General features: G+C 37.3%; 1 protein-coding gene across 1 annotated transcript in view; it reads right to left on the reverse strand.

The window, feature by feature from the left end:
• Positions 1-502: 502 nt before the first annotated feature.
• LOC140150471 (polyadenylate-binding protein 4-like) overlaps positions 503-15,640 on the reverse strand; it is a 33,091-nt gene continuing 17,953 nt past the window's right edge. The window contains exons 4-11 of the mRNA XM_072172490.1: positions 13,532-13,769; positions 12,842-13,075; positions 12,066-12,290; positions 11,312-11,459; positions 10,190-10,342; positions 4,483-4,658; positions 3,378-3,614; positions 503-2,947 (exon numbers count right to left, since the gene is read on the reverse strand). Coding sequence (XP_072028591.1) covers positions 2,885-2,947; positions 3,378-3,614; positions 4,483-4,658; positions 10,190-10,342; positions 11,312-11,459; positions 12,066-12,290; positions 12,842-13,075; positions 13,532-13,769 — 1,474 coding nt within the window. The 3' untranslated portion in view covers positions 503-2,884. The remainder of the gene's footprint in view (positions 2,948-3,377; positions 3,615-4,482; positions 4,659-10,189; positions 10,343-11,311; positions 11,460-12,065; positions 12,291-12,841; positions 13,076-13,531; positions 13,770-15,640) is intronic.

The raw sequence follows: 15,640 nt of genomic DNA on the forward strand, positions 1-15,640 counted from the left end.
TACTGAATTAGCTTGCATATATATACTTGGTTGCACCAACTAATTTTTTTGTTCCCCAATTTTTCCCTGGAATTAAATTTCACATTTGGTACCAAGACCATTTTCCTCACACATGGCTTCATTATTCCCATAGGCTTACATTTGAAGAGAGCACTGGTATCCAACTTTTATAACACAGGAATTTTCTAGCTGCAGTTTATGGCCCTTGCAGACTTAGCGAGCACGTAGCGCGAGGCGTTCAACCGAAGCGCTTTAGCGCAACCTCACTGGATAGTATATAAAAGCAATAGAGCCCGAAAGTAGTGCTAGAATTTTCCCCACCCAGGGGTGCGAGGGACCACAGTTAAAAAAGTATGAAAACGCGTATGAAAAATATGAACAACTTTGGAAAGCTCTTATCCTTTTGTTCAGAGCAAGTGCACTGAAAATCACAATCTGAATTCAGATTTAAATCTGAACTCTCACAACCTTGTACACAACAAAGAAATTCACAAACCACAAGTTATGCTGTCAACTGATTATTTAATAGAACACAAACGGGGAAAATAAAAAGGGGGAAACTGGACTGTAACAGTCCCTACTCTACAAATTACACAAGAAAAACTAAGGGAAATACAATGAAACATGTTAACAACAATAGCATCTATCTACTAAGATTCGTCTTACCGAGTGACCACGGTTATTTATACCATGACAATCAAGTACACCATTTAATAATTATCTATAACAGTTGCTCAAGAATGCATAAAAATACAGATTTTACCCTAAATGCAAGTTTTATCAGCCTAAGCATACAGCCCCTTTTTACAGTTCACCTACAATAAGCCATGGATAAAATATCTCCTGACGAGCTTATGCATTGTTATCCAGAGATGCCACACAAATCTACCACAAACCACCCCCTGGGCTATTCCAGTTGAAACCCATACACCCCTATGTAAGACATGACTTTTAATCTTCCAACACAGGGAGTGTGAACTTCAAATGGGATTACCTGAATGAGTGATTCCATTTTAAATCTACACCCCCTGTGTGGAAGATTAAGGTTATATCTTCCACAGGGGAGTATGAATTTCAACTGGAATAGCCAAATGTGGCTCAAGTTTATTCCCAATACCAAAGTTTAGGAGCAAAGCATTGCAGTTACAAATTTAACCAAACAGAAATCCCAGCATTAGTGAACCCAAAATACCAATTTCAGAACCAGCTGGGTTCTTCATTGTCTTAATATTACAATAAAAGCTGCCGCTGCAGTGATACAAACCTGAAGTTTATTCAGATGTTATACCCTAATAACATTATGTGAAAGAGTAAAATCCATTCATGTTGTAATTAGTTGATGAGCATTCAGAACTCGCTTCAAATTTCAATAATGCAAATATTTTGTAAATACAAAATTCATCTTTTGACAGAAAATATTTCAAAAGCAAAAAGTGTTCTTTAAAATGTAACACGTCAAAAAAAATTAAACAAATTAAGAATTACAAGTTGTGAAAAAGAATTAAAACTTAATAATATAAAATAAAAGTAGCAAAAATACATTTTGGTAGTAGCAAGTCTCAAGTAACAGTAAGAGAAAGCTTTACAGAAAAAAAAATCATTTTTATTTTGAAAGCTGCAAGTAGTATTAAAATCAATTCACTTCAAAGCTATTTGGATTTAATGGTGTGAAACCAGCTCAAGCCGTTTCAACTCGTTACAATCGCAAACACGCGACACAAAAAAATTTCAAAAATGCTCCAACCAATAAAACATGTAGTTGGTCTACTCCTGATCTCCAATACATATCAAGATACGTGCTAAGTAGTACTACATTACTGCATTAAAAAGGTCAAAGGTGACATACTAAATACAGATCCAAGCCATGTTCAAGTTACTACAACATTTCAAGCGCTTTGGAAACGCCAAGTTTGAATACTACGCACTTTAATATACCACAAATTAAAACACACAATGGTGTACTCGATGAAACAGTCACTCATTTTTTCACATATTTTTTCTCTTTTTATGGTATTTTTCAGGTATACATTTTTTTCTTTCAAGTTGTTCACCTATATAATAATAATAATAATAATATCATTTTTTGAGACTATTCAAATGTCTCTCATAATACAGGTGCTCTTTTTCCATTTTTTTTTAGAAATTTTAAATATATGTGCCCTCCTTTGTTTTGTGTTCTTTGTCATTAGTGTGACAGTAAAAGGTTTCAAATTCTAGTTGTTTATATTTTTTCATGGTTTTGCTATTTTTTTGTACATTTTTTATATATTTTTTTATTATTTTATGTACTTTTTAAACATCACACCGGCTGACATTTTTTACACAGGATGCGTCCCACATTATGCTCACTAAGATGTTGCTTGGAACAAGCGCCCAAAACAATTGTAATTTTTTTTAACAGGCTTCAATCTCTTGAATCGCACAATGCAATTGGCAATTAAGCACATGCAATGTTTACCAGATTCCTCTCTCCAAAACTGTAACACATGAGTGAGGAAATGTTCTTTACATAATTTTACAGGTCACTTGCATATCTGACCAGGCGAGCCACTGTAAGGTAATAATTGCAAGCACTGCTTTTGTTGAATACATATAGTATTCTGCACCTTTCAACAGTTGGCTATTGGTGGGTATGCGACAGATGACCCGATTTGTGTGACCTGTGCAGTACACTTGTCCGTGCTGCACACAATGTTGCTGTATGATAAATGAACACAATATCAACATCATGTGCAGAATACGACGCAGGTCACACAGTTTTTGGAGATTCTAAGTACTTAGATCCTGCAAATGATCAACCAGATGTGTGTTAAGATTCGTTACATTTTTTGTTTTTTCTATTTTTTGGGTTGGATATCTCTTCTCTGACATCTTCATCAACGGTCTAGACTTTACCGCCGGTTTCCTTGGCTTGATGAGCCTTGAGTACCTCAACAGCTTCCTCAACCTGTAAGTCAAAATGGATGAAAAACAAAAATGAAATTTGACTTCTTGCATATATCTCATTTTCATACACCAATTGCAGACCAAGTCTTTTAGTACTTTGTACTCTGCTTATCTTGGTATCAAAATTCAAGTGCTATCACCACCAGGGGTTGATTTCACAAACAGTCACGTCCAAAGTCTTCTTACCTATCGAAAATCCAAAACAATCATAATTCATAACAACATGTATATGCTATGAATAAGTTACAATGCGTTTGGAACCAACATTGAGGGACTCTTCATGGGCCTCATGGAAGAACAGAGGCATACTAGAATAATCCACTGATGAGTAATAAATTAAACAAACAAAAGAACTTTTCTTTTAGTATACAAGTTTCAAAACTCTCCAGATTTGTTGATTGTAAAAAGCTACCCATGGAGTTCACGCTTACCTTTGCGTTGAGTGAGTCGCGGGATTCCAACATGTGAAGCAACTCGGCGTTGTCAATCTCTAGCAACATGCCGGTGATCTTGCCGGACAGTTCTCCGTGTATCTGGTGGATGATGGGGTAGAGGCGCTCCCCGAGCATCTGCTTCTGTTCATTCTGACTGGCCTGGGCCAACATGTGAGCGGTCAGTGGCTCCTGGCCAGACACTTGGATGGCATGTTGTGCGCCAGCCGATGGATCCTGGTGATGTAATCGAATAAGAGTACACATTTTTTTTTACTACAACATAGTGCAATGGAGTTCAAATTCAAACAGATTTTACACAATTAATTCACTTGTTATATAATTATATATGGTTCCCGTATTGGGGTCTCTGAACAAACCAAACATATTTCTCAGCAATAACCTCGAAGTCTAAATCTGTTTCTGAGACATTCACAGACAGGGCCGATACTTTTTTGTACTTACTCTGATTGGCAAAAGGGCTTTTTCTATCTGTCATAGTGGGGCAGGTCATAAAATAATTAAAGGGCAGGGAAGTTGAGACAATAGTTTGGAAAAATTTTTTTGCAAAAAGAATTAGATTCTATACTTCATAGCTATTAGTTTCACCCACTGTAAGGGCAAGTCAAAAAGTTAAACCATACACAATTCTGCAAATTTACACAGAAAAACATCCCCAGGGCATGATATTTTCAAAAGGGATACATGTGGGCGTATATTACGAACAATGAATTTAGAATCAAATGATTTCCGATTCACCTTCGGCAATTACCGATCATGTGTGGATCGTAGTAAGCTTACCTACACAAGAATTTTTGCTTTCAAATGGGGGTGGGGGGGGGGGTAGGATAATCTATATAATGCCATGTCATACAGAAAGTGCAGTTTGATCTGGTCTCGCACACATATTTTCCTGAGATTGGTGTACAGAGGAAACCTTGCCTGCTTAATCTTCCACACAGGGAGTGCGAATTTCAAATGGGGTTATCAGAATGGGGTACTCCATTTGAAATCTACACCAGCGTGGGAGGTCATGAATGTCTTGCACAGGGGGGTGTATGGATTTCAACTGGATTAGCCCAGTGGCATCATCATTCCTACTAACCTGAGGCACACCTGATGCGCCGGGTTGAGGCAGGTTCTGGGTGTTACGGGCTGCGGCGGCATACTTGAATCCAGCGCGCTGGCTCTGTGCTGCAGCGGCGGCGGCAGCAGCAGCGGCTGCTGGTCCTGGCATAGCCATACGCTGCATTGGCTGTTGGGTGGGTGGTACCGGTATATCTACAGGAGAAGAAGTCAAAACAAAGTTTGTCTCAAGATTAGTTAAACATAGTTTTATGTGTCATGAGATATTTCAAACACCAAATGTGACACTGCTTGAATGAACTATGATACCTAAACAAACATGTTTTTTTTTTCTAAACACAGGCACCGCCACATTTGTTCTTACCAATTCAGAGTAAATTATCATATTGTGAAGTATTTAGAATTTTTTTCCGTAAAAATTAAAGTAGTATGTCCTCTTCTTAGGCTCATACTAATGACAAAAATGACATTGAAGAGAATGATGGGTACACAATTAGTCACGTAACTGTAAGCACAAGCCTCGTTGTTTTTTAAATTTCAAGTAAACATAGCACAAGAAATAAGTCCCCCTCTCAATATTTCGTCATAACATTGTAAGGTTTCGTTTTGTACCAATAACACTAACTTTGAAATAATTATATGACTGTTTAATTGCAATACTGGGTAAAAACCACATGTGCCTGCTAACGGTCAAAATTTTTTTATTGCATGAGGTGAAAGGGCTTTGGTAGTAGTCTACAAAAGGGCACATCAAAAATTCCTCCGGAGCTTGTTGCCATAGCAACGGCAGATTTTATGATTTTGGCGGTTTTTGCTTATTTTGGGGTGAAAATAGGGAAAATATGCACTTTTCTGAATTGCTCCTGACTTTAAATTTGAGATCACATTAAAAAACCAACCTTACCACCATAAAGTACTATCCTTGTGCTTTCCCCAGATGCAAGAAATATTTCAATAATATTTCCCTATGTGCAATTTTAGGGCTGGGCAACATTGCCAATTTAGCACTTTTGAAAAAATGCAATTTTTACCCTATCTTTGAAGTCTAAAAACTAATTTTGCTTGAGCACCGAGAATTATTTCCTCTTTGTTGGTACTTGGGCAGACATTGCCCCTTCCAAATCTGGTAAAAAAATTCTGGGGCTATTTGACCTGTAAAGCCAGTGTTGCCAGAAAGTTTGATAATTTTCAAAAAATGCATTTTTCGAAATAATGCATTTTCTACATATTTACTCATGTAACCTTTAATACCACCAACTTAATTGAAATATGTGCACACTTTGCACACATGATTAGACACACACTGCAACGGAAGCAACACTTTGAGGCTGGGGACAAGCCCTGTCTTGCAAAAACCGGTATTGCCAGAAAATCTTACTTTATTTATCCAAATTTCCAATTTGTGCGCTTTTTACAATTATTTATTAGGTTAATTTTATACCATCAATGTTAGTTGAATAGAATGTGCATTCAAACATCATCTGGTACAATATAGGTTCAGACACATGGGTAGTCGGACAGGTGCCTTCAGACACCTTAGGCTTAGGCGCCCTTGAGGATACTAAGCCTAGTTTTTACCCAAAAAGTAATTTTTACATGGGAAATTTTTTGAAAAATGACATAATCTTGGAAAGTGTATCATCTTACTAAGATATATGTTTGGATCAAAAAAATTAAATCACATCATTTTTCTGTGACCTATGGTTTTTGACCTATGACCTCTTGGAATTCATAAGTAGGCCCAAAATGCAGGTTTTTAATGATTTTGGTCATTTGGGGCAAAAATTGACCTTTTTTTTTTACCATTTTTAGCAATGTTTTGCATTACAAAAGTTTAAATTACACTTAAGTTCATTGACAAATAGGGCTTCTTTAAGTTTAGGCTATTGAGAGAATTCAACGAGTATGCAGTTTCCATGGCAACGGCTATTAATGCTCATTTTTAATTAAATATCTGTAAAATAGAGCTAATTTCCCAGTAAAATTAGTAAAAAATGGATATAAATGGCCGTTTCCATGGAAACTGTCTTCTCTTTGAATTCTCCTAATAGCTTAAAATGTTATGCCAATAAAACAATTGTTTTGGCTTGATGATAATCCTGTTAATCGTCTACTCGAAACTGCTGATTCTTGATTACGAATCCAAAAAGAATAGCCGAGTAAACTTGTATCAACGAAAAACAGTTTCAAGTGTATTCTCTGATTTAAACCACTGCTCTATACTAACAATAGGCCTATCAAAAAAAAAAAAATTACAAAATTTATAAGAAAGATATAAATTTATAAAGAAAATATACTTTATTGTTACGTAATTTTACAATTTTTCAGAAGAATTTTTACAGGATGTTAACTTCGCTGTCAGAAATGTTTGTAAAATTAATCGCCTTTCCTCCCTTTTCTCTTCTCTTTTTCCCCTTCCCCCTTTCTCTTCTCTTCTCTCCTTTCCTCTTTTTTTGGAAGGAGGGGGAGGGTGTCTGGAAGGAGGAAGCCGCCCCCCCCTGAATTCACGTCTGGGCCTTGGCTGGGATATTAAACTGCATTCCATCACCCGAATGATGAAAGTTTACAACACAATATTCATTGAATTCAACATTGATTTTTAAGCCGGTATAATCCAACCAATTGGGCAGTAACAACACCAGTTTGATGCAGACGGGACCCAGTAATGGCCAACTGAATTTTGACCATCACTTGGCTCAATGGATTCTTCTATAGGCCCACTTTATTCACCCCAAACACTCAATGTGGACTGGGATGTGGCCAAGATCTAGGACCACATACATAAATATTTTTCTGGTATGCAGGATTTGGTAAATCTTTAGATCCTTCATGTTTTATTATAAAGACCATCGAATGTTATCTTCAGCAGTTGATCACATCCTTACATACCTGAATCTGGGCATCTCGGGAGGGGATATTTAAAATTGTGAGTCTTTCAGGGAAAATGTTAAACATCGGACCTTTCAAAGGGAAGCTTTAGTAAGGGTATGGAAGTAAGAGAGGTCTTCTTCTGTGTCAAATGTTATTTAGCAATTTATTATTCACAATCAAATTAATCAGAGCAATTTTGAAATTTGACCTGTACATGATGTTTGACCTGAAGTGACCTCTGCTGTGATTTTAACACATTCCCTCTCGATTTATATTCACCAAGTTTGAGCCCAATCACAGCTATTTCAACCCCTAAATGACCTTCGACCTCAACATCCTTTAGGGTATTATGTATTATATCTTTTCTCCCTTTAATGATCATATCATTGTTACCATGATACTTTTGGAATGGCAATTTTAACCAAATTGATAGCATATACACAGACGGATAGAAAATTATTTTGAGGATTGTGTTAGAAACTAGGGAAAATGGTTGAAAATAGGGAGTGTTTTAATTGCAACAGCACATCATGACCCACTAGCTTCATCACCAGTTGGATTTTTACTTGCATTGTAAACTGGTAAAATATTGTCTGCATGGTTGTTTCCATGTGAACATGTGAAGACAGTGATGTTACCTTTCCACCCTGTACAAGTAGCCCGTCAACAGGTCCTGTTCCAGTATAAACGTAGAAGTGGAAGTAGAAATTGATGGCATCGGAACAATAAAAGGATGTCTTAATTTAGGGGAGAATTTCAATGAGGGTGTCAAATAATGCAAACGTCAATATTGATGCCCGCATGGGAGTTTGAAGTTTATATTATTGTTCAGTATCATTCATTTTACCGGGCTATATTTCTAAACAAATGCACGCATGTTTTGACGAACTCAAAAGTTACGTTATGGGTAAATATAATCTGGTAACACCATTATTGCCTAAGTTTCAACACCTGTTTGAGATGGTGGTAAAAAGGCCTCATTTTTGCCCAAAATGACCAAAATCATTAAAATCCTACATTTTAGGCCTACTTATGAATTCCAAGAGGTCATAGGTCAAAAACCACAGGTCACAGAAAAATGTTGTGATTTACTTTTCTGATCCAAACATCCATCTTAGTAAGCTGATGCACTTTTCAAGATGCATATAATTATGTCATTTAAAAAAAAATTTCCATGCAAAAATGACTATTTTTTGTCAAAACTAGGCTGAGTATCCTCAAGGTCCCCTAAGCATATGGCTTGCTATGCCACCTGTCGAAAAACTCGCCCATGTGTCTGAACCTGTATTGTATCAGATGATGTTGGAATGCACATTCTATTCAACTAACATTGATAGTATAAAATTAGCCGGAATAAATAATTGTAAAACACACAAATTGGAAATTTGGATTAATAAAGTAAGATTTTCTGGCAATACCGGTTTTTGCAGGACAGGACTTGTCCCCAGCCTCAAAGTGCTGCTTATGTTGCAGTGTGTGTCTAATCATGTGTGCAAAGTGTGCAAATATTTCAATTAAGTTGGTGGTATTAAAGGTTACATGAGTAAATATGTAGAAAATGCATTATTTTGAAAAATGCATTTTTGAAAATTATCAAACTTTCTGGCAACACTGGCTTTACAGGTCAAATAGCCCCAGAGATGTTTTACCAAATTTGGAAGGGCAATGTCTGCCCAAGTACCAACAAAGAGAAAATAATTCTCGGTGCTCAAGCAAAATTAGTTTTTAGACTTCAAAGATAGGGTCAAAATTACATTTTTTCAAAAATGCTAAATTGGCAATGTTGCCCAGCCCTAAAATTGCACATAGGGAAATATTATTGAAATATTTTTTGTATCTGGGGAAGGCACAAAGATAGGACTTTATGGTGGTAAGGTTGTTTTTTTAATGTGACCTCAAATTTAAAGTCAGGTGCAATTCAGAAAAGTACCTATTTTCCTTTATTTTCACCCCAAAATAAGCAAAAATCGTCAAAATCATAAAATCTGCCGTTGCTATGGCAACGAGCTCGGAGGAATTTTTATGTGACATTTTGTAACCTACTACCAAACCCCTTTCACCTCATGCAATAAAAATTTTTTGACCGTTAGCAGGCACATGTGGTTTTTACCCAGTATTGCAATTAAATACTAAGTGTTGTGTGAAAATTGAGATTTCTATGACTTCAGGGCTGAATGAGACTAAATTGAAGGCAAAAACTGCCCTTTTCAAATGTCACAAAGTAGGCCTATGCTTGTCACAAAAGTTGATTCATGGCTTGGTACTAATGGAAAAACCCATGTGGTTGAGTGCAGTTTAAAATCCTCACCAAGTGAACATTTACTGTAATGTGTATCGATTCTTGATCATTCAGCCATGCGAATCCCCTTGGTGCATAGTTCAGCACATTGAGTTGTAAGATGGCCAGTTCCATTCCTTGTCCCACTATGCCTTGCAGTTAACAAGCATAGGCCTACTTTGTGACTTTTGGAAAGGGCATGGACATCTTCACACAACACTTCGTAAGCAATCATATAATTGAATACCTGAGTGGAAGAAGGGTCCAACTCCATCAACTTTTTTTTTTGAGATATAAACCAAAAACACAATATTTGGAACTGTTTTAAGCGACAGACTGTTTTCATCTTCATTATAACATACATGTGAAATGATATATGTTGCAATGGCAACGGTACAGGTCTTTTAAAATATGATAAACTCATTTTTGTAAAATGGAGTTGGGCCCTTTTTCCACTCAGGTATTCAATTATTTCTAAGCTAGCTTTATTGGTACAAAGTTTTACTTTACTATGTTATGACGTAATTTTCAGAGGGGGACTTATTTCTTGTGATGTGTTTATTTACGCTCTACTTACTGGCCATTCTCTGGGCATTAGGAGCCGACTGGACTGGTGGAACATTTCTTGATGGGTGCAGGGTGCGCACCGGAGCAGCGCTTGGAGCTGCGCCACGTGGGTTGGCATATTGTTGACGACCTGCTGCCATCGACTGGAAGGCCGGATTGGTAGCTGTAGGACAAATATATACAGTAACATAAATTACCAAAATGCACACAGGAAGCTGTTTGGAAAAAAAAAGGCTCTTTAAACACACTTTTGCATAAAAGCAAGACAATACATTGGTCAAAACAGGCTAGTGAAAATACAACATGCGAAATAGGCTGTTAATGTTCACATAGCGAGTTACCCAATAATGGAACTTAACAGAAGACAATTAACCACTGTGTTAGTGCAAGAACATTATATCTGCATTTTCTTGCTTTTTACAGAAGCATTGCTGTGTTTAAAGCTTCTTTTACTTATTCCAGGGGTGAGACTTCACTTTCCTTAAAAAAACTTCAAATGCACGTAAAATTGGGCAAAAAGTACCAAAAACAGGCTGAAATTCAACGAAGTTCCTGAATGAGACAAAAAAAAAGCTGAATTCAGTTTTAAAACTGAAAATTATCATGCCTGTTATTCATGTTTTTACTTTTTTTAATTAATTCTTCTTCTTCTTCGTTTCGGTTGACAGAGTGACTTTATTAATATGCCACATTTCGTCAACACTTGATCCTGGAACCTAGGATTGATTGCAGATATCAGAACCGGGGATGGTCCCCCTTCTCTTTTCGAATAGCTCTGACACTTAACATGCACAGGATTTGACTCTTCCTGTACATAGGACCAACGGCTTTATGTGACGAGCACACACACTAATATCTGCACGTGCTAAGTAGTGTGGGGCGAGAAGAAATTCTTCAATTTTATTCTGTAAAGTAAATGAACACAATTTTAGGATTTCCGACCTTATAGGAACATTTTGGGAGAGGAAGAGAATTCTCACCTAAGGCATGCCCAAGGTTCGAACCCTCGCAGATCGTATTCTCCCGGCCGGCAGCGCAACACCTTAACCGCTCGGCCCTCTCACATTTAATTGCTTGCAAGACTCATAAATAGCTACAATGTGTATCAATAAATGTACAGTGTTTTACGTACTTGGTCTTTGTGCTGGTTGCGGCCAACGTGGGTTGCGCACCTGCATCTGTCCTGCGTACAGACCACGCTGAGCCTGTGCTTGTGGCATGGTGGGCGCATAGTAGCCTGCAAAACCTGGGAAGATTTGGTTCACTTGCTGAGCAGGTTGCTGGAGAGAAGGAGTAGATAAAGGTGACAATGAGTGTGAAACAAACGTGAGATAACATTAAGATCGATGTGCAAGGCCTCAGATTTGACGCGAGTCACAGAATCAATTCTCGTAATGATTCGCGTAACATTTGTTGCGATAATCAATTTCTTTCATTAAATCATGCAGTAAGTGAAGCGAATCGGATTGTTTTTGATTCTCGCAAACTGGCAGGAAATCTAGGCCCTGATGTGTGTTTCATTAATTTTAACCACACACAATTAGCATTTCTGTTGCATTAAACTATTATCTGGTTAAAATTTAAAACTACTATTTACAGATCAATGTTTTCCTGACTGGATGCGCTTTTTGTCAGGAGTGAAATGCTTTTGAAGACATGAATTGGTGGAAAATGTTATGGACTTACATAGACTTTCCCCAATATAAACACCTCGAGTTCAGAAAGATAATTTGTGTGGTTGTGCAGTTCTGTTGTGTGGTTCTTGTGCTTAACCAACCCAAAAGTTCATTTTGCACTTAGAAATGATGGTGTCCACTGTTTCCATCTGCCACCTAACTAAAATCCACATCTAAAAACCCCAACAACCAAAACCAAACTCAACTTACAGCTACTACATTCGCTGCACCTCGCACTCCAGTGGTGACACGCTGCATGATCTGGCTGGCCAGCTGAAGTTTACGTTCTTCCTTGCGTTGGGCAAGGGCGACATACAGGGGCTTGGCCACGAGAATCCTTCCGTTCATCTCCGTCACTGCCTTGGTGGCCTCCTCAGGAGAAGAGAAGCACACAAAGCCGAAACCCTTGGATGTACCACGCTCATCAGACATGACCTATTCAGGAGATAGGATAAAACAGAGCCATGATTATATGATGTGAGATTGATTAAGTTATGTTTTACACAAACATTTTCATAATTATCCACAGTTGATGGATACACGTGACCTTAATCATTTATGAATGCATGCCCCAAACATAGTACTCAAAAACTGGTTAAATATGACCAATTTATGGGGATGGCATAATATTACAACTCGACCAGTTGAATATGATTGTCACGCACGGCACACAGCATACAACAGAAACGAGAACAACTTTGTCTGTAAAACACATGCAAATTTGATCGACAACACAAACGTTAATAACATCTCCATTCTAGGATTGCTGGGGCCTTCCTTATCCAGGGGTAGCACTAGGTTTTAAAACAACCAGGGGTTTTAAAAACAATTTACTTCTGCTTAGTAGGTTAATAAGTGCGTAGAATCTACTACAGGTTTATAACATGATACCCAAGCTTAGCAGGGTCTTTGATACAAGCTTCAAATTATACCGTAAGAGAAAAACTGAAAGAATACCACAATGACAGACAGAACATAATACTCACCCTGGCACTTGTGATGGTCCCAAAGCGGCTGAACTCTTTCCTCAGTTTGTCATCATCAATCTCATCATCCAGGTTCTTAATGTACAAGTTGACACCCTGATACCGGTTGCTGCGCTCCTGCTTGATGGCCTCAAAGCGAGCCTTCAGTTCTGCAAGACGCTCTGCCTTCTTCTGTGCTCTGCCTGCGTATACCGTGCGTCCACTAACCTCTGAATTGTTCATGTCGTCAACACACTGAATAAGAGGGGGAAACATAAACAAATTACTCAAGGGTTGTAAGATGTGACCAAATCAAATCTGCATACTGTGCACACTAAGTACTATCAAGTACAGTTTTTGAAAAACATTGTTAAGTTCAGTCAATAATTAGCAGGATTACAATTGTCATGATTAGAGAACTCCAAACAACATTAAAGTACTTTTATTACAAGATTCTATTTATAGTTCCTACTAAATATACCTTTGTGTGGTCTTTGCTTTGCTGTTCTAAATATCTTTCCCATTTTGGTTATTGCAAATATGTGTATTGAAATCGCGCTAAAACAAATTTGCATTTTGCCAAGTTACCACAGCACTGCACAATATAAAACCCAAAATTACGAACAATCGTTTGAGATTCTTCTTTTGTGCTCAAGTCTAGACAAAAGGAATAAAGTAAATTGTAATTCTAACACTATATAGCATACTAACCTTTTCTGCTGCTTCATGACTCTCAAAGCTGACAAAACCAAAGCCCTTGCACTTGCCAGACCTGTCGTCCGTCATCACCTTGCACGATGTCACCTTGCCAAATGCCTCGCACATCTTCAGCAGTTTATCGTCGTCCAGTTCCTCACCAAAGTTTTTGATGAACACATTGGTGAACTTCCGCTGCTGGTCACCCAGCTGCATCAGCCTGTCCTTGCGCGGGATGAATCGACCTACGTACCTGCAGGAGAAACCAACAGAAATTTGATCAAACTCCCAATTTTAACATTAGGTTTACCAATGTTTCTATCATGATATTGAATTCTGAGTGGCGGGCGATTCACTGCCAGAGCGGCAGGGACTGCCTTTTGAGGAGACTGCTCTCCTTAAATCTGATATAGAAGAATGATTTTTAGCTCTCCTTAGTTGACCATTCTCTCCTTATATTCTATTGTAAATGCTAAAACAGCTCTCCTTGAAGGCTCCAGAAGAGCTATTTAATGCTCTCCTGCAAATTCCAAAAGACAGTTCCTGGAGCGGTTGCTATTGCTAGCCCCAATTTTTATCCTTCAGGGTCGACATCGCCGTTCTAACCACTATTGGATTTTCATGTGATTGTGATAATAATAATGTTGCAAACAGCTCCACGAAGGCTTCCGTGTGGTCAATAGAAGAAAATGGATCTACTGTAATTGTAAATTACAGTTTTACTGCACATTCGCGTGTAACATAATTAAATTGATACAATGACATTATGTTCCTGTGTTGTATATTGTATTACGCAGGCTTTGTATGTCGACATCTTCCCATTTATGCAGTATGCACTGCATATTTTGGCATCGCTGGAGGCGCATCGTATTGTGAATTGACCAAATTAATGGCCACTTCAACAAAGAGTTGCCTGGGAATGTCTACTTGAGTTCTTGTAGGAGTTGAAAATGGGTCCTTTCCTTTCACACTGACAATTTAATTAAAATTTAATAAATAGCATTAATTTTTCCAAGTTTTTTATTGGGTGGGTGCGGCGTGCCGCACCCACCCTGTATTCTCTGACTATTGACCTACTTTTTCACATGCCGCAGTGTTGAGAAAATATTCGTGCAGTTATATCCCAAACACCCACAGAGGTGATAGTTTACGCGAGTTTTGTAATTATTACTTGATTTTGATATGTAAGTAATACTGATAAAGTCGTCATAGGCAGTAATGTGTTTGTATTAAAAGAAATAACAAAAATAATTATTTAAGTAATAGAAATACTATTTGGAAATTGCAGCAAGATTTGCAGATGTTTTTATTTGAACAGTACCAGTTCACCAGTTTTGCTAGTTTTCCTAATCTTTGGGCTAAATTAATAGCATCGTGAAGGTCATAATTATATATCATTTTATACTGACAGCTTTGGCATGTACTTAAATACCGCTTGTATGTGCATTGTGTTCAGTGTGTACATAGGCTATTTACTTTTCAAATTTTGTGACAAATAGTGCTTGCTGGATGCTTGTATAAGGTATTATAGACAAATTATTAGAATGCATGTGCACCAGTAGAAATGGCCCAGGTTGAATAAAGTAAATAAACATATGAATGAATATTTTATTACCTGGATTATTTTTGTTGGGACAAAATAATGATATAGTTTGACGCTTTGAAATACAGTTAGGCCCTATGTTAATCATAATAAAGTTACAAAGTTAAAAAATAATATCGAAATATTGTAAAATCCAACATTTCCCCTCATAAGTTGCAATACAACATATTGAGGAAATTGATATGACAGATTTTTAAACTCTGATATGGAAAGATACCCCAGCCCTGTTGTCTCACCAGAGAAGATGAGCAGAAGTCTTTCTATCTGATGATAAAAAAAAAACTCTAGGTATGATTACAAAAATGTTTTAAATAACTATTATCTACAAAAGTTTTAAAACCATGTTTTATATAAAATGTTAACATAAAACGCCTTGTGTTATGATGTGAAGGGTTAACATAAAAACAGGGAAAATCTGTTCCAACTGACCAGCAGAGAACAAAGGATAAGCAATAGATCAGATTAAAATCAGGGAAAATATGACACAACCTCCAATGGGGGAATAACAAACGTATAAAGTT

Source organism: Amphiura filiformis, chromosome 4, assembly GCF_039555335.1.
Source record: "Amphiura filiformis chromosome 4, Afil_fr2py, whole genome shotgun sequence".
In the NCBI taxonomy this organism is placed as follows: Eukaryota; Metazoa; Echinodermata; class Ophiuroidea; order Amphilepidida; family Amphiuridae; genus Amphiura; species Amphiura filiformis.